Here is a 26,126-nt window from a genome sequence, read left to right as displayed (position 1 = left end):
ATATTTTTGGAAGATGAAGTAATCGAATTTTCTGCAGACATTGCATGAAACACAATTGATTGAGGGACGACAGCTAGCTTCTTAATTAGTAGTCCTACGATGCTACACCAAAGTGGTTTAAACTACTTGCAGCAGCTGGCGCAAACAAATATGAGCAAGCTAGTTATTGTCTAGAGTTCAGCGCAAGTAAGAAAAGTGTACGCCTGAGATGACATCAAATATTGCTAGCTATTACAGTAGGGTGTATGTATCTCGTGGTACGCCACTTGCCTCGGAGAGCTACTAGCCCTAACCGACTTATTATTCTCTTTGATTGCCGATGGAATTTGAGAGCCAAGGAGCACAGCTACTCATCGCAACATCGCAGGGGAGCCAGCGGCTGACACACACAATACATATGCCGTAGTTAGTTCCACCAGCTTACATGTAGCGCACAGAAAGCTTGTTCAAACATGATATTTTAGGGATATTTCACAGCATCGAAGGGGGGGTCGGGAAGTCAGAGGGGCACAGCTTGGACGCAGGGCGCCTTCTTCCAATCCCTGGAAAGAGACGACAGGCTGGCGGTGCCATCGGCCTGAACAACAAAGCTGCGAAACATGATCAGGGAAGGAGCTATGACATAGTTGTGACTCTGAGTTTTCCGCCGTCAACTACCCCTCACTCGAGCAGGGAGGGTTGGGGTGATTTGCCAACTTACCCCTCCATCTTGAAATGGCTAGCAGAGAGGGGCAAGGGGTCTCGGATGGATGTGGATCGGGACAAGACGGACGTCCATCTGGTTGGTAGCGAGAAAGCTGCACAATGCGAGTGAATGGGTTAGACCTGCGCGGCTGGGGATCCTCAGTCGTCGACATTACGTTGCATGAGCATGTTGGCGTGGCAGGTGGATGTGCGGTGGGCCGAACAGCGACGAGTTGATGAGCCGGCAGAGCAGGATCAGCCAGAGAGAGTCCTGCTAGTTGAGTTGCCAGCATTCGGCAGGAATTTCAACTGACGCACAGCACAATCACAATGCAGATGATCTGGTGTCCAGGACACAAAGAGTCTGTGCGCTGACTGGTTGGCTTGTGGCCTGTTGGACCGGAGAGACTTGGTCCGCTTGAAAGAAGAGTGGAGGAGATGGCAGTGGGCGGATCTGTTTCTGAAACCGGGCTGGTAACCAGCAACAGAGCCGCGAGACAGTTTGGGTAATTCCAGGCAGCGACTTTTACAGTTTGACTGAGGCTGGAAGGCTGCTGGCAACGGGAGCTGGCATTGACGAGCGCCGTCTTTTTATCCACTCTACAGTCGAAAGACAGAGACAACTTTCTTACAATTTCAAAGCAACCACTGGGAGCTGGGCAACTGGCTCCGGAGGCGCGTAGTTCGCTCCACCGTGTAGCCGCCTCCGAAAAGTCGGTGAGGCTGCGACTAATGAGGAGTTTGCAAGAGGGAACATTCCAGATTGACGAAGAGTGGCGAGTCTTAAGAGGGGAACAAAAAGCTTGGTACGAATAGTGAGTTGAGGCCTTTTCTCTCAACGCAAGTAGAAACTGAGACAGTTAGGGCTGGGCAGGGAATATGCAACAGCCAGCACGCCGAGTGTGTTAGTTGCAGGCCATCGGGCCGCCCATGTACATGCATGTACATACGAGTATGCACACGCAGCCCTGCATTATCATCTAGTTTTAAAAGAGAAAGAGGGCGTCTGCTGGACGGGGCACCCCTGGGTAAATCACCGCTGTCCATCTGGCAGCACCGCTTGGCTCAGGGTGATATTTGCCTCGGGGGTTGCTGTCAGTGGTCGGTTGGCGCGACTTCTCACGTGTGTACGGATACTACGGGTTTGGCGATACATACCTGTTATGTTAGGGGTCCGAGACATCTGAACTAATACGCCGCACTGGCTGCAGAAGGCCGTGGGGTTCAGCTGAACAAAGTTGGCAAGGGGTTGTCTTTTCAGCGCCATTTGACCGGCACCGGCTAGTTAGAAGATATTAACCCAACCACCCCCTCCAGGAACCACCACCCTGGTCCAGGAACCAGCTTATCAGTATAGCTAGGGAGGTTAGGAATTAATTAGTTAGTAGAAAAAAACAGATTAGTCAGCAAAAAATTAATAAGTTAACAGCTTAGTATAGACTATATAAAGCTACTATATTCCTTAAGCTAATTTATAAGACACTTCTATATATACTTCCCTAGGCTCTATATATATTACTTTATAGCTCTATATATACTACTTTATAGCTCTATATATATAGCTTTATAGCTCTATATATACCTCTTTAATACTCTATATATACTATTTTATAGCTCTATATCTATAGCTTTATAGCTCTATATATACCTTTTTAATACTCTATATATACTATTTTATAACTCTATATCTATAGCTTTATAGCTTTATATATACCTTTTTAATACTCTATATATACTACCCTTAAGCTCTATATATACTAATTTAAAGTAATTCTACTATACTTTCTACTAGCCTTACTCTTCTAGAATACTACTAAAGCTTAATTAGTTAAAAGATAATATAGATAATACTATCCTATTAGTTATAAATAAGACTAGTCTTTACTAAGCTATAGAATTATATTATATCCTATACTCTACCTTATAGAAGTATTATCTTAGTAGCCTAACTTATAGTAATACTAATAGTTATATATAATAATTAATATTAGCTTAGGAGATTATACTTTATAATTAGCTACTAATCTAGGAAAAACTAAGAATACTAATAACTTATACCTAAATATAGCTAATAGTATAGGAGCTAGTAGTTAAAAATAGTAATAATAGCCTACTTAGTTAAAATTAGTTTACTACCTTTAAAGAAAAAAACCTTATAATTACTACTTAGTATATTAAGATACTATATTAAAAGAAGGCTAATATTATATAGCTTAATATTATTAATAAGTTTTTTAATATTTATATAAACCTTATAATAATAAAGATTAACTAATTAAATTATTAAAATATAGATAAAATAGGCTTAGTTAAAAGTAATAGTTAGAATAGGCTTATAATTAGTATAAATTAAGATAATAAATATATATATTATATAGACTAAGAGTCTTTATAGTAGATTATAATTATTAAGTATATATTAATAACTAATTAAAAACTATTACCTTTAGTTATTTATAAAGGGGAGATAGTATAGGAATAGTAGTTCTTTATTAATCTAATATATTATAAGTCTTAATATATAGTATATAATAAAAAAGGGTAGACTATAAATAAGCTAAGCCTTTATTAGCTATAGGAAATTTTTATTCTTTATACTTAACTAATATAAGCTAATTAAAAGTAGTTATTAGTTCTAAATAGGTATAAGTCTTACTTAATAGATATTTTTTTTTTAATATATCTTTATAATAATATTTATATAGTTATAATCCCTATATATACCTTATATATCCTTTAACTACTTAATATTACTATTTATAGCCTATTAAAGAGGTAATATTAAGGTAGCCTATTAAAGCTTAAGTTTAGCTAAATAAGCTTCTTAAATAAGAAATAACTTTTCTTAGCTATATATATATAAATATATAACTAAGCTTTTAATACTAATAATATCTAATTAAAGTAGGCTATTATAGGTCTCTAGCTAATTAACTATATAATACCTTTAATAAGCTACTTTATTATATAAGAAGAGGATAAAATTAGCTTACTTCTATATAGTAATAATATATAAGCTTTACTAGTAAATATAGTCTTTATAAAAGACTAGCTAATTAAAATTTAAATACCTATAAAAAGTAAGGATATTTAGTAGTAAATAGTATATAACCTTACTATCTAATTTCTAAATTTAAAGACTTAATAGCTTTTTAAAAAAATATTTAAAGCCTTTAGCTAATTAGAAGGCCTAAATTAAAGGCTAACTAAGAAGGTTTCTACTTTATCTAGCTAATTAAAAAAGGTCTCTAAACCTACCCTATATAGGAAGATTTAGTAGGATAGTAATATAAGGTTTAGTATACTTAAATAGCTTTATAAGTAGTAAAATCTATTACTATAATAAGCTATATATTTAATAATAAGATTAATTACGTGGTGGGCGTTGCCCTCGGCATTCGCGCCGCCGGCCTGGTTGCGGGCGCAGCGGACAGCCGCCATCAGGCAGCCGAACTCGGCGTTGCCTAGGCCCGGGGCCGGGCCGTCCCCAGCGTAAGCCAGGAGCTAATCCTAGGCGGCGGCGGCCGCGGGCTTAACACTATTAACAGGCTATTAATAGGTTAACTAGGATTAGACCTAGTTAGGCTCTAGACTAGAATTAAAGAGACTTATTAGTATATAAACTTTATTATTTTTTATATACTTAGCATATATAGATATATTAAGATCTAGGACTAGATTAGGATAGGGGCTACCCTAGTATAGTATTAGGATACTTACTAGTCTACTTAAAGTAGGTAATAATATTAGTATTACCTATATACTTAAGGCACTAGCTATAAAGGATTAGTACTAGCTTACCTATAGTAATAACCTAGTATAAGTACTTAGTAGAGTAGTAAGGGGGTAAAAGGGGTAGCTAGCTAGATTAGTATTAGAATAGGGGTAGATAATAAATAGGTAAGGGTTACTTATATTATTAGTAATAATAGTAGTAGTATTAGACTAATAGGGTTAGGGATAAAATAGGGCTAGGTATATACTAGGGATAAGGTAACTTACTATAGTAGTAATAATAGTAATAGTTAAAATTTTTATTTTTCTAGAAAGTATTAGTAATATTAGGATAAGGCTAGGGGTAGCCTAGGTATAGCCTAAGGAGGTATATAAGGATAAGAAGGAAGGGAGTATATAAGTATAGTAGTAATAGTAATAAGAAACTAGTAAAGAGGAGAGTTAGTATAATTTAGTAGCTAGAGTAGGAAAGGCTTAGCCTAGGTAGGGGTAAAGGTAATAGTAAGGTATAGTATATATACTAAAAGTAAAGAAAATATATAATTATATATTATTAAGAAAGAAAAGAAAAGAGTAAAAATTAAGGAATTTAAGGCTTTTTAAATATTATAGTAAATAGGCTAGCTAGCTAGGTAGTAGGCTAAAAATAATAATAATTAAATATATATAATTATAACTCTTTCCCTACCTAGTATAGTAAATATAGTAAACTATATAAAGGCTAATATTAATCTAGAGGCTTTAAAGGGGTATAAGGATATAAATAAAGTAATTATAAAGTAAGAAGTAAAGATAAATATAAAAATATATAAAAATAAGAAAGTAATAAAGCTATCTTAACTAGTCTTAATATAGGTAAAGCCTTATAAGGGGTAAGGTTTTTACTTATTTAATATAGATAATATAGAAAATAAACTATAGAAGTTAAAAAGAAGAATAATAAGGATAGGTATTATAGCCTTTATAGCTATTACTATACCTATTTATACTTTAAAGTATCTAAGGATTAGGATTTAGGAGGGACCTTAACTATATATAGTACCTAGCCTAGGCTAGGATAAGGCTATAAGGGAAGGAGGTTAAGGAGGTTAAGTAGGGGATAGATAGGTTTATTAGCCTACTAAGTTTTATATATTTATACCTATTATTATTATCTTTTACTAAGATAAGGAGTATACTACTCCCTACTAGGAATTACTTTAGGATTATACTAAACCTATATTAAAGCTAGGGTTTTTCCTCTAGGTACTCTAGTTTTTTCCCTATCTTATAAGCTATAGAGGTACTAGATAGACTAGCTAGTCTAATTAGTATAATATAATAATAATAATAATAATAAGATTAATTATTTAGAAAAGAAAAAAATTACTAATAGCTTATTTAGTATATAAAGAATTTACTTATGTTTTTTTTTATCTTTAGTATTTTTACTTAATTAACTATAATTATTTTTATTATATTATCATTTTTATGTAGGGTAGAGTAGCAGATGTGGCTCAACTGCCTCCCAGCCACACTAATAAGCTGGTTCCTGGACCAGGGTGGTGGTTCCTGGAGGGGGTGGTTGGGTTACAGAAGAAAAAGTGTCGTCGTTTGACTCGTCGGCCGAGACGGCCCGGCGAGCATGTCATGTTTTGTTGCCTCTGCCGTTGTATATAGCACTAGTCAACTACCTTGCCAACTTGCCTGCCTGCGAGATGAAGCCTGAGACCAGCGATGAAAAACTGCAGGGGTCTTGTTAGTTCCAGGGTTTGAGGCGAAGTGTTCGGCGCGGCGTATCGGGCTAGATGGGAATATTGGAGCCTTGGGGGAGGGGGAGGCTGGCTGGCTGGGTTTCCTTGTTTGTACCCTAATAACTAACTCAAAGTAATGGAGCCAGGGACGCATTTCACCGAGAACAAAAAAAATGCGGAATGGGCAGAGGGAACTCTCTAGCCATCGCCATAGAGAGCTTGATTGCTCTGAAGCATTGGCTACCTTCTGATCAACAAAGCTCAATAGCCGGAGCATGTTCGTCAGTCCCCGTACAACATCATCAGTGTGACATGTAACTCGGGCCAAGAACATCGACGTAGCCGCCCAGTGTGCCACTAAATTAAGCCAAACAGCCCCAGCCAGGGACGGCGAGATGCGACCCCGTTGCCGCCAGTGTCCCTGTGACGAATCAATCGATCATGCACGCCATTCACCTCCCCAGCAAACATGGCCTGGAAGTAACTAGTTACCAAAACACAAACAGGCTGCCAAGTACCTCCATCCCGAGACTCCCCATGCAGGCAAAGGCGGTGCGTGAACGTACAATCCATCTTTGTTTGATATCACATCACGTTGTCTGGAAAGGTCCCCCTGCAGGACGGGCCCCGACCTGCAAAAAAGTGGTTGGACGGGGTTTTGCGCCTGCGCACTCTGGGGCATTTGGAATTTTTGCAAAGTTTTACTCGAGGACAATAAGAAGTTTAAAACGTCCATTGTGTGGTTTCTCGACTGCGGTGCAAACAATTGCCGCTACCTATGAACTGGTAGTCTCTCGCCTCTCTGATGGAGTTTGGCTCACAGGTTTTCGAGTCCGTCCCGCTGCTACAGATTACATAGGGTTGCTATTTCCCACCAGCGTATGACATCCTAGTTATTTAGGTACTTCCCTATAGTACAGTAATAGTGTATCTAGGAACACAGATGGCGTAATTCAGGAACTGTACGCAAAAGGGTGCACGCAACTTCGTCAATCATCTTTCCTGGACAAAATCCGCACATCTCCAACTACAAAACCTCTTTGATTGGGTCGCCGTAGACCCTTTTTTGTACCAACTTTGGACACAGAGGAGGGCTAGGTAATTTACTGTCCGCTCCTCTGGCAGCGTTCGGCGCCCCCAATTCCACAGAGGAACCAGAGGAACTAACTAACCACAACCACGCAAGTGCCACCAGACCAACACCGGGCCACCCCTGGCCCGCCATGCCGTGCCCGCCTAGAAAAGGGTTGAGGGAAGCCCCAGTGTGGTAGCTCGGTGTGCTCGGGTACCTGTGCCCAAAATGGTCGTGCCGGTTCACCCTCTGTTCTTCCCACCACTGAGCCAATGACTGGGCGAGGAAAGCCGTAGAAGAGGGCTGGCCAGGCGAGGACAAGCGAAGAGGTTGGCAGGCGAGAAAGAGATGCTAAGTTAGCCTGCCCCAGGCCTCCACAAGTGGCAGGCTCTGCTGCAGTTAGCTACACATACATAATACATACAACTAGACAAAATCTATCCTCTTCGTGGTATTAAAAAATAGTTTAGCTAACAAAGTAAGAGTTGAATAAGAGTCATACGCATACGCCAGACGATTACAACCCTCTGATAACCTGGTCTGGCCATGTGCCACAAGGCTTCTGTTGTACCTTGACAAGTCCTGTACGTCCTGTACTCCTCCGTACAGATACACGTAGCTGTGCTCTAATTTGTACGGATAGCAGGCTTGCAGATGGCACGCGCGACAGAGTCCCGCCTCCACACAATTGGTTGACAGCCATCCCTAGCATTTATTCACCCTCTCCATCTTGGCTTTTTTCTCTCCCTTCGATATCGCAAGTTATTTCCTACAGTTCTCATTGTTAGCTGTGCCATATTACGACTGCAATTTGACGTCTCATCATCGCCATCACAGCCCCAAGGAGACTACGCCGCTGTATCTCACAGTGAGCGGCCGCAGCAAATAGGGGCTTAGGTTTATTCGGTGAGTTTGCCATCTCACATCCTTTTTAATTCTTCACCAATTCAGATACCATATATCTGGTCACATGCCTTCTTTCCCAAACCCTCCGCGCTTCTTATCGAATTTCCCTATTTTCCAGCCCTGCCCTGTCTTCTCGCTTGAGCTTTTGTGCGGCGGTCTGCACATGGCCGGGGGGGGGGGGGCATGGGGCAATGGCGACGGTGACACTGAACAAGCAGCCAAAAAAAAAAAAAAAACTGCCAGCCTGGAACGTCTACTTGTCGCACAGCCCGAATACTTTCTTGAAAGCTCATTGCATTGTGATTCTGTCATCACAAACCCAGACGAGACAGCCCAAATCGTACAGCGCAGAACGACCCGGGTCCTCGCAGGACTCGCAGGACTCGCTGGAGCGATCACTCGTTCACACACTTCGGTCGCATACCCCTAAAAGGAAGTTGCCAGCAGCCCGGCGGCCTAGCCCTGCTCTGTGTCCAAAGTTGGTACAAAACAGGTACTTTGCCTTGCTGTCGCCAACTACTCCGTACCCAGGGCCCAACTGACCCTGCCCATCTCTTCATCACGGCGCTTGTCTCTCTGAGTAAACCTCGCGGTCCAGAGGACCAGAGGTACTTACTTGGCTGGGTCACCACCACCGCCACCACCCCCAAAGCCTGTGCCGGTGCCGCCCATGCACCCCCCCGTCTGTCCCATCCATCCACCCACCCGTCCCATCCACCCCGCCTCAACGTCGCCTCGTCGTCCCTGACTCTCTCTTGCTCTTCCCTCCTTCACTGCGCACGCTGACATCCTCTCCTCGCCCCCTTGTCCATGACGGCAGCCTCTTGAGACGCTTAACCCTGCGGTGCCAATCCGGCGTGTACGAGACTTGCCCACCATGGACGACTTCCGTTTCCGTTCCCAGCAGCAGCAGCAGCAACAGCAGCAACAGCAGCAGCAGCAGCAGCACCAGCCGTCGAGGAACGACATGTCAATCTCCTCTCTAGTTTCACCACCTCGCAACGGCAACTCCAGAATGGTCATGCAGCAACCATCCGCTCACGACCATCGCGCAAACCTCCCTCGCCGCTTCACTACCGATTCCGGCCGTGTCCCGACCTTGTCCAGCATGACTTCGCCTGCCAAGGGCCCTGAGCTGTCGCACGACTACTCTTCTCCCAATGTCAGTATTGCAACGGTGCCTCTCAACTTTTTTCCCCATCACAAGCGTCCTTGCGCCCAGCGTGGATGCCTCAGAGGCCCTGCCTTTTTGTATTTGCTATACTGACATGCATGATAGCAAACGCTACACAAGGTTCAATTGGTATGTGTGAACCTCCGACGCCATGTTTGTCGATACTAGCCACCAAAAGTCTCTGGCACGCCGCAGCAACACCTGCCGAGGCTATGAGCTTCTCGCCCACCGCCACGCCCAGCCCGCGTCGCCGGGAACGAGAAGGCCACGATTGTGCTAACGTTTTTTTCTCCTGGCGTAGATTGAACAAAAGAAAATGGAGTATGAGAGAATTCGAGAGCAACGCCGCCGCTTCGAGCTGGAAATGCAAAAGCTCGACCAGCAGCAGCGTCGTGAGGCTCAAGAACTCGCCCAGATGGAGGAGGAGATTGTTCGTCTCGGCGGCCATCAGTCCGAACCCACCACTCCCCCCGAATATCGCGACCACAACTCCGGCTTCCCCTCCATGTTCTCGCGACCGAATCGTTATTCCACCTCGAGCCTCACCTCGCCCCCGGGTATCTTTAATCGCCCCGGCAGATCAGGCTCGCAGGTGACTTCTCCGCCTTCTGGCATCATGCAGCCTCGTTACGGATACGACGAACTGTTGCTGCCCTCGCGATCTGTTCCCACCACTCGTCGAAACAGCGACGATGAGAAAGAGGAGGCTGTTCGACAGGATCCTTCAAGCCATCGATCTGGCAACGCGTACGTCACCGTTCCACTTTCCGCACTGCAAATCACAGGGCTGCGAATTTTGAGACTGTCAGAGAGTCTTTATTTGTGCCGTGGCACCTGCGCTGAGCCGGCCATCCAAAATGATGCGCTTGATCATGCGCATGGTGTTGTGCATGGTAATGTGCTTCTCCTTGCTGGCGAAGCCCTTGGCAGTCGAATTTTCTCAATGCCGCAAAAGAACTAAAACAGGAAGCGTTCTCGTACTGTCGTCTGTATCCTAACGTTAGTAACAGGTTCAACCGTTATTCGATGCCAGTCACCAAGTCCAAGAACGGTTTGTATGAGGTGAACCTGGACCAAACCAACACGGCTCGATTCCTGTTCGGCGAGGATGAACCAAGTGCCTTTCCACGGCGCGACACCCCGGACCACAACTTCCCGACACTTGTGCGTCGTGATGACCAGATTGTAAGTTTGTCATTTCTGTTTGTGTGATTAATCAGAGAAATTCTGCTCTGAAAGTGCCGGGCGGTCTGCCGTTTACTCTGCCAGCTGGTGGCGGCTGCACACTCATGCGGACTGTGCAAACGCCCACATGGGCAGCGCTGCTCACCTGAATCTTCTCCCCTTCACAACGTGGTTTGAGCAAGTGCTTTTACTGCTTCTTCCCGCCTTTGCCCTTTTTCTTGCCTCTTTTTGACCCGTTTGTCTTGCGTGCTTTCTGACCTTGGTGTGCTCTCCGTTCAGCTTTCTGCATCTTCTGCCGCTCTCGACCTTGCCTTGTCTCCATCGCCGAAACCTGATGCCAGCAGAAACTGGGGTAATGTTAACCGACATCGCGCACAGCAGAGCCTCTCCTCTTTGAACACCAACGGAAGTTCCAGCCAGCTCGGTGATTTCAGCGCCATTGGAAGCCGCCCTGCTTCTATGCGCCATTCCCTTGACCTCAAGTACATCCCCGAGAGCGGCGACGGAAACGCTGGTGTTATTTCTCCCAAGGGCACTCACGTTGTTACAACTCCTCCCAAGCTTCAGAGCTCCTTCTCCGCCAACGAGATCACCACTGTCAAGAACTCCTCTGGATCTTCCATGATGGCCAACAATGCCAACAACCACGCCCAACAGCATTTTCACAACCACAACGCCAATATGGGAAGGATCCCCGCTGGGGCTGTGCAAGCACGTCACAGTCGTGAACTTTCTAGCGACAGTTCCATGAATGCCGGTCGAGACCAAGTGAACCCTTACCAGTCCCTTCACTCTGCTTTGCAAGCAAGTGCCGCGCCATTTGGCCCTAGCATGACCACCTCTGCGGCTCCTTTCAGTTCTGCAACAGCTACATCCGGTTCTACATCTCCGGCAATGAACGGTATGAATGGCATGAACGGTTCTAACGGATTGAACGGCATCGGTGCTATGAACGGAATGACCGGGTTCCCTGGCTACTATCCTACGAATGGGTACCAGACCAACGGCGCCAATGGTGCACAATTTGGTGGGCCAATGCTTGCAGCCGGCATGCAGCAGCTGAATCTTAATGGTGTTGCGTCTGGTAACATGTATCCTGTGCAAACCTTTTCAGGGTACAACGGCGTTCCATTCCAGCACGGCCCTGGGGCCCCTCAGAGAGACAGCCAGGCTCGTGTCATTCAGAATCGGCGACAGCAACTGGACCCTGACGGTAAGTTCACACTACTCCGACCTTGAACCCTCATGACGGCGCGCTAATAAATAACCAGCCATGTCTCGCTACCACAACATGCCTCTCGAATCTTTCCGTTCCCAGATTTACGATCTCTGCAAGGATCAACACGGTTGCCGATATCTCCAGAAGAAGCTAGAAGAACGCAACCCCGAGCAAGTTCACATGATTTGGTTTGAGACCAACCAGCACGTCATCGAGCTCATGACGGATCCATTTGGTAATTATTTGTGCCAAAAGCTCCTCGAGTTCTGCAATGACGACGAGCGAACGGTCTTGATCCAGAATGCCTCTCAAGACATGGTTCGCATTGCCCTCAACCAGCACGGCACTCGCGCCCTGCAAAAGATGATTGAGTATGTCAACACTCCACAGCAGGTTCACCTCATCATCGAAGCTCTCCGATTCCGCGTTGTAGAGCTCATTCAAGACCTGAACGGAAATCATGTCATCCAGAAGTGTCTTAACAAGCTCACTTCTCTTGATGCACAGTTCATTTTCGATGCGGTTGGCAATAACTGTATCGAAGTTGGCACCCATCGCCATGGCTGCTGTGTCTTGCAGCGCTGCATCGACCATGCATCTGGAGACCAGAAGCAGTGGCTCGTTGCGCGTATCACTGCCCATGCCAGGATTCTTGTCCAGGACCCGTTCGGCAACTACGTCGTCCAGTACATCATCGACTTGAATGAGCCAACATTCACCGAACCGGTTGTTGCTACTTTCCAAGGATGCATTGGACAGCTCTCTCGCCACAAGTTTAGCTCCAATGTCATCGAAAAGTGTCTTCGGTGCGCTCAACCGCCGTCGAGAGATATGATTGTGGAAGAAATGCTGGCCGCCCCAGAAATTGAGCGTCTTCTCCGGGACTCCTTTGCCAACTATGTGATCCAGACGGCTCTCGAGTTTGCCACCCCTCAACTGAAATATCGCTTGGTGGAGGCCATTCGACCCGTTCTGCCGCAGATCCGTACAACACCTTACGGACGCCGCATTCAGGCAAAAATTTCGGCCTACGACGGTCGCGGAAGCGCTGTGTCCAGCGGCCAAGCTACCCCAGCCGATAACACACAAGGGCAGATTCCTCTGCGACCTGCCCACGCGAGGGGTATGTCTGGCACCATTGCGCAGAACAACCTCGCTGCCAACGGCGCTCCTGCGTCTAGCAGTGATAACCAAGCTGCCCGCCAAAACATGCCCCCGTACGGCGGCAACGGTGCAATAGCTTCGGCGGTCCCGGCGCAAACCCATGTTCAGCAGCCTCAATTTGGACAGAATGGCAGCAACACCAATGGTGTGACTATGCAGTCGCCCATGAATGGTGGTGCAGAGAACATGGAGCCTCGCTGGGTGTAACTTTATTGGAGACGCAGATATGATAGGTCATCATCACTTGCTTGTACAACATGACGCCCCGGCAGTGGTTTGTTTCAGCTGCTTCTTTGCTGAACCCGATTCTGCTGGCTCACGACTCTGATGAACTCTTTTACCACTTGTTTGAATAAAAAAAGCAACGCATCGCAGGACAATCGCGTGTCACCCCGCCATCGATATCCGACAAAGCACGACATCCTTTGAGGGATGGTCTGTGTGTACATTACAAGCGGAAAAGGGAAAAAAAATATTTTATGAGAAGGAAAATGGACCCCATCTGGAAAGCGCGTGCCTGGCACGACGCTGATTATACAACATTTAGCTCCTGCGCTTTGTTTTTTTCTTTCTTTGTTTCTGTTTCCGAGAATTGTGCTTTTTCTCTTCTTTCTTCTCTGGCTTGCCCCGACTTGCAACAACGCCGTGAAGAACTACTTCTCGAAGCAAGGCGAGATTAGTTGCGGAGAGTTGCAAGTCTAATGGTTGGCCGCGGATTTGATTTGTTGTCTTATTTTGACATTTGGATGATACTCTTTGCACGTTTACACCGCATCATTTGAAGCCGTTTGGATGGAAATTTACCTCGTCTAAGTGACGGGAGCTTCAATCACAAAGGTACAAAGTGTAGCGGGGGTTTAACGTGAAGGAGTTTCCCTCTTTTTCCTTCTTCTGGCATATTGTATGATTGTTTAGGTATAGGGAATGAATTATATATATACAGATATACACAAAGATGACGACCAAGCTGCAAATATCTCGTGTGTGTTGGAGAGGATGTGTAGTGTCATCTAACTTTGGTCTACGCCCAGAGGAAACCACTTGGTAGTTGCTTGTCCAACCAGACCCCGTCGACTCAAGTGAGAGACGTATCGTGTAGAACATAGTCCTGGTGGGAGAGGCAAGCAAGCCTCATTGTCCTGGCCGTTCTGCTGTGGCGCCGAGCAGAGAAGCGTGCGTCGATCGGATTCACGTACTTCGATGGTACTTGTTTCTATGCCCAATCGCTGTTCCGCGTGACAGCTGGCACACCTTAAAAAGCAATGCCCGTTACCCGAGCCGCTCCCCAATTCATGGGCACATAGTGCGGATGCACGCCCATATTGACGATTTCTGGCTGGATACTAATGTAGAATCGCGCAAACGCCTCCATCTCCTCTGTCGTGTACGGTACCGGTGGGGGCCTGTCATTGGCCTTTCCGCTCCCCATCTTGGCGACTCTCGACGACCACGTCGCCATCACCGACGCCGTCTCCCTCGTCGCCGGACCGCGATCCTGCCGATCGTGCAGCTGAAAGAGCTCGTCCGCCTCGCACGAGATTGCGGGACCGCCCGCGGACACAATGGCCCGCTCCACGCAGCCATCCTTGATGAAAAAGGGCAGGTTGAACACCACGTGGGTCGATTTCTCGTCCGTCTCGGCCTGCCAGGACCAGCCGGTGAGAGCGCCGCAGCCATTCTCTTCTTGGTGGAGCTTCGTGCCGCCATCGGTCGCCCAGCCCTCAATGTCGTAGACGGAAAACGTCCAGAAGAGGAAGCTGTCTGAGATGGCGCAGCGTGCGTAGGGTGTTCGTGTTGCAGGCTGTATGGAGAGCGTCGTCTCGGGGCCTTGGTGGGGAAACAGGTAATCTTGCCAGACCGACTCGAACCAGGAGTGCTGCAGGTCGGCGACGGATATGGCCACGTCGTAGGGCTCGAACGTCGCGGGAGCGACGTCCTCGCTGAGCAGGCCGTCGAACATGATGGTGTGTTGTCCGTCGGGCCGGTCCGGGTCGTCCGGGTCGTCCAGGTCGCCGCCGGAGCTTCCGCCGCCACCTTGGCCACCAAAGACGCTTGGTGGGCAGAATGGGCAGTCCGAGTCGCACCAGAGAAGGCACGGCCTCCCGCAGTCGTGACAGTCTGGCTGGGCGGTGGGCTCCGGTACCTTGCCCGACTTCCACGTCGGCGTCTTCGAGTTGAGCACCGGGTCGGTCGTGCCGGGCGTGGGCTTGCTAGACGGGTACGGATGGGGCGTGACGGTGACGCCAGTGGGGAGCAGGGTTCTGCCCCCGACGATGATGGTGCTCTTCCCAAGCGTCTCCGTCTCCGCGGGCGGAGCATGGGTCTTGGTGCCCCAGATGATGGCCGCTGGTGTCGTCGTCGACGTCGACGTAGGGTTGATGATGGACGTCGTGCCGTCGATGATGGGTGTGACCTGGACCGTGAACGGGGGCGGCTGCACGGAGCTCGTCAGGATGATGGGGCCGCCGCCGGTGCTGCTCGCGTTGTTGAGCGTGACGCCCCAGACGGGGATCGCCGTGGTGACGAGCGGGGGGATGGACAGGACGGTGTGCCAGGTGACGTAGACATAGGCCGGATACGTCGAGGTGATGCCGCTTCGCGTCGTCGTCTTGATGGTCGGGCTCGAGTAGCTGACCACGGTGCTCCACGGCTCAAACGTGATGGTCGTCGGCGACGCGAGCGGCATCGGCGGCCACACGAGGGTCGCGCCGGGCGGCGCCGTGACGAGCTGCGTGGCCGACTGCCAAATCTTGGGGTCGATGTAGATGGTCTTGTGCGAGTCGGCAGCCTCGTCAGGCCCCTCGCCGCTCTCAGACTGCAGGTCCACGGCCCAGTCGGCGGTCCCGAGGAAGTTCATGCCCTTGTAGAGGAGCTTGCGGAAGGCCTTGTTCTGCGGGCTCATGTGGGCGACCCATTGTGTATTGTTGAACACGACAATGTCCGAGTAGGACCCCGGGTCGAGGTGCGTCTGCGCCGACGGGCTGTGCGCCAGGATCTCGTTGATCTCAAAGTCGGAGATGTAGCCGGCGGTGCCTGTGCAGCGGCCCTTGTACGCGCCCGACTCCGGACCGGTGTAGGTGCATTGCTCGGTCCAGCAGCCGGCCTCGGACATCTGAAACGAGCGGCCGTAGCTGCTGACGCCGACGACAATCATATCCGACGGCACGTCGGCCTTTGTGATCATGGACAGCACGTTGATGGTCTCGGTGAGGTTGACGTGCGAGCGCAGGCAGTTGCCGAGCCCCTGTTCGTAGGAGCCGCAACCCGAGGAGGAATACTTGTTGGTGTAGTCCCACTGCCCGTGCAGGTCGTACGTCATCAAGACGATGTAGTCAACCACCAGGCTGATGCCCTGGATGGGGAAGTGCTGCAGGTACCAGTAGGACGCCGGCGCGGTCACGGAGACAGTCTTTCCCTCGGGCATCTTCTTCCGCAGCTGTTGAAAGAAGAGATAGAAGCCGACCTGGTCGTCGAGGGTACCGGGGGGGATGCCAGGGATGTCAGGCTCATCGGGATACTCCCAGTCCCAGTCGACGCCATCCAGGTCATTGTCCGTCAGGAACTTGACCACGTTGTCGATGAGCTTGCCGCGGTTCACCTCACCGCGGAAGGCGCTGCGGAAGATCTTATAGGTGGCGACATCTGTGGAGAATGCCCAGCCACCGATGGAAACAATCTTTTTGATCCCTGTCAGGCTCCTGAACAGATTAAACTGCGTCGCCGTGTCGTGGACGCTGATGGACAGGTCGTCGGTGAGCACGGCAAAGGAGAAGTGGGCGTGGGTGTACTTGGAGGCGTCGATCTGATCCGCGGCCATGCGCAGGCAGGGGCGGTCCCAGTCGTAGGCCTCAAAGTAGGCAATGGTGTAGGTGTCCTGGGGGGTGTGGCCGGTGATGACGTCGGTGCCGCAGTTGGAGATGCACCCATTCTCACCGGGAGCGGCCGTGCCGGGTGCTCCGGTGGGGGACTTGGAGGGCGTGCAGAACTCGCCGGTCGTGCCGCACTGGCCCCAGATGTTGCAGCATGCTTTGAGTCTACATGCATTGAGACTCGCCGGGTCGATGTCGTGGGGGTATCTGCCGGTGCCCTTGACCTGCGGCCCGCAGACGGCGTTCTTGACCGGCGCGGGCCTCGGAGGATAGCCCTTGCTGAGACAGATGTAGTAACCCGCAAAAATCTTGTTGCAGCCGTTCCTGGTTCGGTGATGTTAGACTGATGCCAACTACATAGGTAGCAGAGCGCACATCACTTGGAATCAATCACTTACCATCCCCATGTTTTCTTATTCCACTCTTCAATGTCGTCGTTTTTGATTCCGTACGTGGCTGATAATGCAGAGCAGCTATCTCCCATCTTGACCAGATATGAGTGACAGTAGCCGTCCGAGTCTGGAGCCAAAGCGCGCCTTTCATTTGTACCTGCCGCACCCGACGCACTGCAGCACAGTCGCTGCCCGAGCAGATACTTGCCAAAGTGTGTGGCCCCTGGATTGTATTGGGCGAATTGGCTGATGCTCAGGCCACATTCGCGCGCCAGGGTTTCGAGGCCATCGCCCGCCTCGACCTGGATCGGGCTGCAGCCGTCTCTGTCTCCTCGCCCTGTCAGTGTTGCCGGGCTCCTTGGCAGGCCATTGCTTCCAGAGAAGCTGCCGTGAGATACAGTCGTTTCATTCGCTCCTCCAAAGCTAGCGCTGATAGCCAGTGGCGATGCAAATGTCACCGGCTCCCAGCGCACCGGGGCCGCTTCGGTAGCAACGCATGTGCCGTTCTTCCACGACTGGAGCGCTCGCTGCACCCGGCCAAACTCGCCGTCGATGCCAATGTAGATGCCAAAGGTATAACGGGCAGTGGAGTTGCCACACAGCTGAACGACAGTCTGCTCTGCAACAGTTTCGCCTTTTGACAGCTTGGCGCGAAGCTTGTCGAGCGCAGCCGTCAAGACGCCCTGGTCAGCCAGCCCGGATCCGGCGTACACTCCCACGGCAGCATTCCCCGAAGACGCAAATTTCAGCATTTCGTTGCAGCCCGAGTCGTGAGAGCTGTAGAATGCCTTTAGCAAATCCAGGCTGGCAGTGATGTCGGTCAGGTTCGTGACGGAGGACCCGGAGCTCGATAGTTGCAGGGACGTTGTAACATTTCCGCGCGGCACCCCCTCTCGCGAGCAACGGGAAGCGTCAGATCTCCGATTCAGCACCGGCGTGGTCGACTTGGAAGATGTGAGACTCGCGGCACAGGCGTGAATGGCGACCTGAGCGTCGGGTCCGTCGACGCGATTGAACAGCGCAAAGTCCAGAAGCATGGTGCTGTTGCAGGCCCGTTTCAAAGCATCGAGGCCACCGTACAGATACCAGGAAGACGTGTCGCCGAGCGCTTCGAAGCAGCTCGTCGGGCATCCGATCCTGTGCTGGACGTGTCCAAGCTTGGTGGTGTCTTTCGCCAAGAGCGCGAGCCGAGCGGTCTCTCTGTCAGCAGACTGGGCTGCGCCATTGCTCTGGGAGACTGGTATGTTTGCGAGGTATGACTTGACGTCGTCTTGAATCTTCTTCGCGAGTCCGAAAGCTCCCGCATTGAAAAGGACACACGCGAGCGTCGTGCATGGAAGGAACCTCATGATGTGGCGATAGAGCGAGAGACTGGGCAGTCTTTCACCTTGAAGTTTGATAGTGCGTGAGGCAGATTCTACTTGTCGGAACAGAACAGAACTGTACTCTAAGCAGAGATGGCAGTATGAAAGTACAGGAAAAGAATGACTTGGTTCGCATCAGGTTTGGCAGCGTGCTGCGAGATTGTGCAGCCTGCATGCGCAAGACCCGCGAACTCTTGTAGAATTTGCTAACATGACCGTAAATTACTGTTAGAAATTTGCTCATTCAACGACCCGAAATTCTCTTCTAGTCTCAATTTCTGTTCTGCATAGTACTTCCCAACGTGGTAACAATCCGTCAACCCTGCAAGATAGCGCCAAAATACACCAAAACGGGCAATTTTCCGATCAATACATTGCGGGCTTGATGAGTTCGATGAGAAACAATACCTGAGCATCAGCCGCATGCCCCATATGCGCGGAGATGCAGGGCCCGGATACACGCAGATGCCACAGTATTCATTACTTTACGGAGCTATGCAAGTTGAATGGACCCAGTGGCGTGAGAAGGATATAACTAGTATATGGAGGACATATTAGGCAGCCAATACTGACTAACTATTGCTTCTTCAGTCATTGCTATTTTGGTCGCCCTTTGCATTCGGAAGCCCACAACTCCAACCACCTCGGTCAAGACGCAACTAGAGAATGGAAGAGTATGCCCACAGTAGTGAGCTGTTGTACCCCCCCCGGCGATCTTTGAGTTTTCGCATTGTTTCTTTTACACTGACTTTCTTTCTAATTACCGTTATGGGCGAGTATTACCATTCAACACTGGAGTCGGAAGATATGTAGAAAGATAGACCAACTACAATACCCCCTCCTTGACTGTTTCGTCTTCTTTTTCCTCCAACGTACGACTGAATTGCAATCTTCAAAATGGTCCGCATACAACAGTCGCTCTACTGGGCGTCCACCCTTGTCAGACTGACCAGCGCATTCCTGGTCAATCCCCCGGGAGCCGCCATACCCGGGGCAACCTCTCGTTGCAGCAAATGGGTTCAAGATGCATACCTGCTGTCCTGCGACAAGATCACCAACGCCTTTGGCATGACCAAGGACCAATTCAAGGAATGGGTATGTCCTCGTGCCGTCTGAGGCCCTTGAAAGCATGCTCACTCGAACGCAGAACCCGAGCGTCGGCGATACAGGCGCAGATTGTCAGATGATCCAGGGCCTCTACTACTGCGTTGAGGTCGACTTTCACCCACTTACACTGACCTCGACCTCGACAACGACCACCGGCACTAGCACCAGCACCAGCACCACGGAAGAGCCTCAGCATTCTCCAACTCAAGCCGGAATGGCCCCTGATTGCGATGACTTCTACCTCGTCAGTCACGGCGACACCTGCGCGGCTGTCGAGTCCAAGTACCACATCAGCGCCGCCGATTTCCTGCGCTGGAATCCCGCCATAGGAGCAGGCAAGTCATCATGCCGCTGCAGTTCATCTCCCGTCATCTAATCCCTCATCTCTATGATAGACTGCACCGGTCTTTGGCTGGGCTATTATGTCTGCATCCACGTTCCCGGAGCTGCCACCACTATCCAGTCGCCAGCCATCACTACCACCACCACCCCCTCCGAAGGGTATGTAATCTACCTTGGTCTACCATTCACCCAACACAGCTCCTAATTTTTTGCCTAGTATCACCACTCCGCAGCCGACGCAGCCGGGCATGGTCAATAACTGCGACCGCTTCGTCTTCATCAAGCCCGGCGACAACTGCGGCGCCGTTGCCTCCGCCGCCGGCATCTCCCTGACCGACTTTATCCTTTGGAACCCCAACGCGGGCAGCACCTGCTCCGGGCTCTGGGCGAACAGCTACGCGTGCGTCCACCTGATCCCCTCCCTCACCCTCGCCACGCGGTACGGCGATGGCTGTGCGGGTGCCGTCCAGAGCACCGAGGAGTTTCCGCCGAGCGGCGCCGGCCACTGCGTCAACACCGACTGCAAAGTGACGTCGCTCGACATTTCCGCCAAGGGAACCTGTCCGGACGGCGAGGTCCGCATCAGCTACTGGGAGCAGGCCAACTGCCAGGGCAAGTGGTTCGGCTACGGCTACGCGAGCCGTGGGCAGTGCCGGACGCTGTGGTCAGGAGGTTGGGGCTTCAAGTCGTTGTATATTGCTTGCGAACCTAAGGACAGGGACTGTGTTAGCCAGGAAACTTGCACTATTGACCCCCTGCCCAACTCCCATATCTGCTAGCTGCCCAGGCATCTCCTCTTTCCTTCTAACTTGTAGAGTTGTTCTGAAACTGCTACCAAGAGCCTACTGGTGTCTAGCCGTCAGAGGTTGGTTTACATGTATCTTAGTAACCAAACTTCTAAAAAATGCATTCTCTTTTGGACGATAAATGTTACCTTTCCAAGTTATTCTTTTTGATTCTGCAAAGCTCGGCCTCCAGGCGTGAGAAGACATCCAGATGTACGCTTCTCGCGACGACTGAGCACTTGTGAGGCATATAATTTTCAAAAACACCCTGCACTTCCACAGCTCTGGGATGCTTTAGATGAATATCCGCGCCGCCTCTGATCAACACCTCGACTATTTCGTCAAACTTGAGCTCCGCAGCGAGATACACAGGGCGACCGCAAGAGTACTGCGGCGGCGGTAGATGCAATTCGCGGGCCTGTCGCGGATGCCCGCGGCATATGTTGTGGTACGCCACGTTGGGATCTGCACCGTGGGCGAGCAGCAGGTGCACGAGCTCCATGTTCCCAAGACGCACGGCGCGTGCGAGAGGTGGTGTAAAGTCAGAGTCTGTATCCAGCCGAGGATCGGGGCCGAAGATGCGGCCATAGTAATCCGGTCGCTGCGGCCACTTGGGGTCCTCATACTCACACCTGACAGAGCTGGCGAGGAGAGCCTCGACCATCGGAAGATCTTCCTGCTCCACGGCGAGACAAAGCGCCCTGGTAGCTGCACACCTTTCCGTCCTACCAACCAGCCGGCGCACGAGAGCGAGGTTGCGACGCAACACGGCCGTGACCAGAGCAGGGCCGTGTTGGGGATAGCCGACAAAATTGATATCAGCGCCTCGTTCGAGAAACAGGTCCACAAGATCCATTCTTTGATGTTCAATTGCCCACTCTAGCGGTGCGACCGGAATGTCCTCTCGGACGTGTGGCATTGGCATAAGATAAGTATCGTATGTCTCCTGCCACATAAGAACTATCGTGTTGAGGTCTGCACCGCGATCGAGAATCTGGCAGACCATCTCTGCACTGCACTGCATTTTCAGGGCAACTGCAAGCGCTCTCGTTAGTTGAAAAGGCGCGCAAGACTTGGACCAGTGGCGATTTGGCGAGTATGCGTAGCGACGTACGCAAGACTCGCAAGAAGCTCCCAATTCCGACAGTCGCAGGTTCCACCCCGACAATATCGACTCCAGCTGTTCAAGACCGCAGAGTTTAGCTTGCTCGCTTGATAGAAGAGCTTTTCCGGTTACTGAGTTTGAGAATCGAAAGTCTGCGACCATGTCATCCCAGACAATGTGCCATGCTGTGTCTGGAGGCGTTGGGCTGGAATAAATTGCTCGCGCTTCCTCGCTCATTATCACGCCGAAAGATCTCCAAAATGATATCGGGCCCATATATTCTTTCTCATAGACCACACCCTGAGAGGTCCGCCGTTCCGGAAACCTCAAAGGCCTACCGTCAGCTCGAGGCTCAAGGGCGAGCACGTCATCGTCGCTGCTGCACCGAAAGACATTGGTATCTCTATTAGCGCATTCTTGACGCGCTATGCTCTGAAAAAAAGAGGAACTCAGAATCTCTTGAGCACCCCTTGCACCTAGACGCTTCTCGGGGTCTGAGTGTAAAAGCATACCCAACACTTCTTTGGCAGAGGCGGAAAGATAGCCCGGGAATGACAGGTCGTCCCCGCCCTTCTTCTTCCGGCCACCCTGCCCGGAACAGGAAAGCAAAGGGGGAAGACCTGTGAGCATTTCATATAAAAGAATGCCGAGATCCCACCAGTCCGTCATTTTCGTTCGCGGGAGGCCCTCACTGAGCTCGGGCGCCAGACACCCGACAAGCGTCGCGTCGGCCCCAAGAATGAATGCCGTGGACGCACATAGGCAAATGTGGTCAAAACAGTCCAGCATGACAGTTTCTGGGCGTAAACATGCAACGGTGTTGTTACTATGCAGCCATTTGAGCGCGCAGATGAGTTGGGCTCCGTATTTCCTCACTCGTGCCTCGGTAAAGCGTCGCTCTCGTTGAAGGTGGACGAAGAGATTTCCGCCGCCCGGAATGACCGTGAGCAAATAGAACAGCGTCCTTTCAGCTTGGTAGACAGAGATGACCGGGCTGATGAACGGCGCCGTTCCGTGTGTGGCATCGAGCAAGTCGGTCCGAAGAGGCGATTCAGCAGTGGAACGAACAGCCACCAGCGCACACCTTAGGCCATCGCCATGCCGGACGTAGACGACTTTACCTGGACTGTATTTTCCAGGAATCAAGGTGGATAGGCGCTCCGACAGGGGTAGAAACTCTTGAGAGGAATAGAGTTGCAGAGAGAGCGAGCCTTGGCCATGATGACTGTCGACATGCAGCGATGCCTGCGTATCCAGTTGCTTTGGCTCGGTGCGGAAAGAGCAAAGAAGAACGTTCGTTTCAGTCCCGTGGTTTTGCGCGATTATATGCACAGTAATTTTCGGAGAATCCTCACGCACCCAATAATGGAGGAAGGCCTCCGGCCGCTCCCAAAAAACGATTGTGTCTTCGGCATCTGCGCCAGGCTTCAGCTTCAGAACCCGCACCCGCTGCTTCTGAAACTGGTCCCTCCGCCAATTGGTAGCCGCTGAAGATCTTTGGTGCATGCCACAGTCTACTACTGCGTATATTTTCCATTCACTGTCTTCCTGCAGGAGACCCAAGGAGTCTCGTGTGCTTTCGTCAGATGGAATAGACACGTGCGCGCAAGAGAGAGTTATCCTTAGAATGCCGCAATATTGTTTGGTCGGTGACGGCCACAATAGGCGAGGGTCTGAGGAAGGCAAAGTTAGTCGGCGTTGCATACAATAGTTGTGGCATGTAGAAAAATACCATGATTGTCCGATGAGGAATCTGCGGACGTTTGGCTTGTCATGATTGCCAGAATTGCGTAGTTGTTGGTGATGATGTTGGGAGGAAGACGGTCCCCGCTCGCAGTTCCTGTTTGTAGAGGCACTCTTGATTACTACCTACAAACATACCTCCCTCACACGTGGCCAAGCTCGCTGCTTGACTGCCTATATTTCATTTCGTATATAGCATGAGAAAGTACCCACGTGTAATTTTCCTTGAAATTAATCACTAAATCATAGCCGTCGTGTGGAACGTATTCTACGACGGTGGCTGGCTAGTTCCCTGGTTCCTAGGACCCAAGCCGCTCAACAAATAAAAAACAAATATTCTCTATGTGCTGGGACTACAGTAATGAACACCTAATAGCTTTGTGAGCTGTCCGGAGAATGTCTCCCCGTGTGGATCTATACCAAGGCTGAGAGAATGATGTGCGTCTTGGCCCTGATTTCCAGCACCACATGCAACACACAGACCGAAATCCCGAAGCCCTCGAGGGCCCTGCTCCATTACCGTGTTGGCTCGAAGCTGCAGAATTTGCTTCTTCAACGCCTTTCCAGGCTCTATGTAGGCCGGTTCGGCCCAGTACTGGTTAGACTCCTTGATGATGGAGAAGAGGCTACACGGAATGTCGGGATCGTCCGTCGCTATCCACGACGCGAAAAGGGCAACGGGCGCGAGCCACACGCCCTTGGGCAGGTCAATCAGGCTTCCGTGACGTCTCTAGAGCTTCACTTCCCATATCCAGCGCGTCTCGCTCAAGGTTGGCATTTGTAGGGTCCATGGCCAGCAGGCAGGCGTTGAGGACCAAGGCGGCACCTAGTATCACAGTGGGATCTTGACTTTAGTGACGGGATTTCCTAGACGTGGAGCAGTTTCCGAGACCACACACAACAATTTGAATCGAATTCTGACGCACCGACTGTGCAAAGGTGTCGCCCCAGTATTCTTCCACTGTGTCATTCAAGAGCTGGCAGGTGCAGGCTATGTGGTTCAAGTACTGACTAGCTGAGTTCACAGTCCATTTCTGAGCAATTCGATTAGGAAATCATCACAACGTCTCTCCTTGAAGATAATCTGCACTTTGAAAATGGCAGCCAGGGGATTGGGGGACTTGGCCTGGTGCTGGTCCTTCAGCACCGACTGTAAGCATTCCATAGCAACCGCATACGCCGGCGACGCCGCACTACTGTGTTCGTCGCTCTGCAGACAGTCAAATGCATCCAAAAACGCTGATGCTGCCTTTTCAAGCAACTCATTGGCACCGAGGCGCTCTGGTATCTGTGTCAGCCAGCCGGCCAGGCGCGAGATGTCTAGCACTGCCAGCTGACGGCGTTGTACAGCGCTGCTAGGCTTCTTCTTGTGTGCCTCCCAATGCATCGCATCTGAGGGAAAATGTTCTTTAGATCTATAGCGAGTCTGGCCTCGGCCATTGCATGGTATATTGAGACGAGCACACCGCGTGCACGTTGGCGAGACTGCATCGCACTGTGGAGGGGTGTTAGATACGACCGAGCAGCGAATGTGTGTGTGTGAATATAAATATGATAAGTTCTTCAAGTATGGACCTCACTCATCAATACGGGGAATCTGGTAACCGGAGCCGGGCCCCCCTTGTTGACCGGAAGAGTAAGGATGCAGCGTGCTCCAGTTCTCAGTAATATGGGCAGAGAGCTGCATGCTATTGCCATTAATGGCCATTTATAAATGATCCACCTTGATCCGCAACAATATATTACGTGAGAGTGTGGGAAATGGCATGGTAAGTGTGTGTTCCTCTTCTCTTCCTCTTCTGTTGCGCGGGACAATTTGCCAAACGAAGCTTCCGCAGAGCGTACCCCGTGTAAGCCCCTCTTCACCATTCATTCATAGACATCTCCAGAGGGAAAAGAGGGCATCGTTTTGGCTCTACTTACAATCGCGTGAGAGTGGGAATGCCCCCTCACACGATCGTAAGGGTGCAGCATTCGTGTGGTCGGAAGGTACGTACATGGGTTGCTGTCTCGGAAGTATTTCGCAGCTACTATTTCCGTGCTCTACATGTTGCGACGCGAGCGGCATGCATCAAAAATTTGGGAAATCTGCGCTCTCGCAGGTGGCTCCGACTGAGCATTGGTGCCCGACTCGAGTCGCATGTAGTTGCGGCTGCACTGGTGCTCCGTCGATCGTCCCTTTGCTCGAGTAGAAAATACAGGCATACGGCATCTGAGTTGTGAGACATCAAAGAACCTTATATTTCAATCTTATTCGCAAGTCGCTCCTCGCCATCCATGATCTTCACTTGGCTCCTGCCGCCGTCGCTGGTAATATTGGTGAAAGGTGCGACCACAATGTCGCCCAGGAGTACACCACCTGCGAACATTATTTACTGCCACGGACGTGGTTCCCGGTGGACTTGAGCCTACACTTGCGGTGGCTGGTGCTGCTACAACGCTCCCGCGTCCATGGGCGGCGAGTCCATGGCCAATTGTCGTTGTTGAGATCAAGAACCTGGCTAGCCAGTGAGGAAGTATTTAATAGTCAAAAGTACAGACACTAGC

The 26,126-nt window shown here is 50.1% G+C and overlaps 5 protein-coding genes across 5 annotated transcripts; 2 read left to right on the top strand and 3 right to left on the bottom strand.

Moving 5' to 3' along the window:
- Positions 1-856: 856 nt before the first annotated feature.
- On the bottom strand, positions 857-6,050 carry CCM_04819 (uncharacterized protein; the record flags this gene model as incomplete). The annotated part of the gene is made up of 11 exons (XM_006669965.1): positions 857-955; positions 999-1,466; positions 1,985-2,012; positions 2,483-2,494; positions 3,065-3,071; positions 3,630-3,639; positions 4,060-4,188; positions 4,668-4,681; positions 5,108-5,129; positions 5,706-5,713; positions 5,993-6,050. 11 exons carry the CDS (start codon positions 6,048-6,050, stop codon positions 857-859), a joined length of 855 nt encoding a protein of 284 aa, XP_006670028.1.
- A 2,957-nt stretch (positions 6,051-9,007) lies between these two features.
- On the top strand, positions 9,008-13,079 carry CCM_04818 (RNA-binding protein, putative; the record flags this gene model as incomplete). The annotated part of the gene is made up of 6 exons (XM_006669964.1): positions 9,008-9,292; positions 9,410-9,433; positions 9,606-10,051; positions 10,315-10,489; positions 10,769-11,702; positions 11,761-13,079. 6 exons carry the CDS (start codon positions 9,008-9,010, stop codon positions 13,077-13,079), a joined length of 3,183 nt encoding a protein of 1,060 aa, XP_006670027.1.
- Positions 13,080-13,882: 803 nt separating this feature from the next.
- CCM_04817 (class V chitinase Chi100) lies at positions 13,883-18,482 on the bottom strand (the record flags this gene model as incomplete). The annotated part of the gene is made up of 3 exons (XM_006669963.1): positions 13,883-14,098; positions 14,146-17,065; positions 17,140-18,482. The coding sequence occupies 3 exons, from the start codon at positions 18,480-18,482 to the stop codon at positions 13,883-13,885; spliced, it is 4,479 nt and encodes a 1,492-aa protein (XP_006670026.1).
- A 912-nt stretch (positions 18,483-19,394) lies between these two features.
- Positions 19,395-20,725, top strand: CCM_04816 (LysM domain protein; the record flags this gene model as incomplete). The annotated part of the gene is made up of 4 exons (XM_006669962.1): positions 19,395-19,592; positions 19,645-19,960; positions 20,000-20,105; positions 20,164-20,725. 4 exons carry the CDS (start codon positions 19,395-19,397, stop codon positions 20,723-20,725), a joined length of 1,182 nt encoding a protein of 393 aa, XP_006670025.1.
- Positions 20,726-23,919: 3,194 nt separating this feature from the next.
- Positions 23,920-24,966, bottom strand: CCM_04815 (uncharacterized protein; the record flags this gene model as incomplete). Its single annotated transcript, XM_006669961.1, has 3 exons — positions 23,920-24,309; positions 24,506-24,570; positions 24,642-24,966. The coding sequence occupies 3 exons, from the start codon at positions 24,964-24,966 to the stop codon at positions 23,920-23,922; spliced, it is 780 nt and encodes a 259-aa protein (XP_006670024.1).
- Positions 24,967-26,126: the final 1,160 nt, after the last annotated feature.

This window comes from Cordyceps militaris (assembly GCF_000225605.1).
Source record: "Cordyceps militaris CM01 unplaced genomic scaffold CCM_S00003, whole genome shotgun sequence".
Taxonomy (NCBI): Eukaryota; Fungi; Ascomycota; class Sordariomycetes; order Hypocreales; family Cordycipitaceae; genus Cordyceps; species Cordyceps militaris.
Note: the sequence above shows the minus strand (reverse complement) of the source record. Positions and strands in the feature narration are given on the sequence as shown.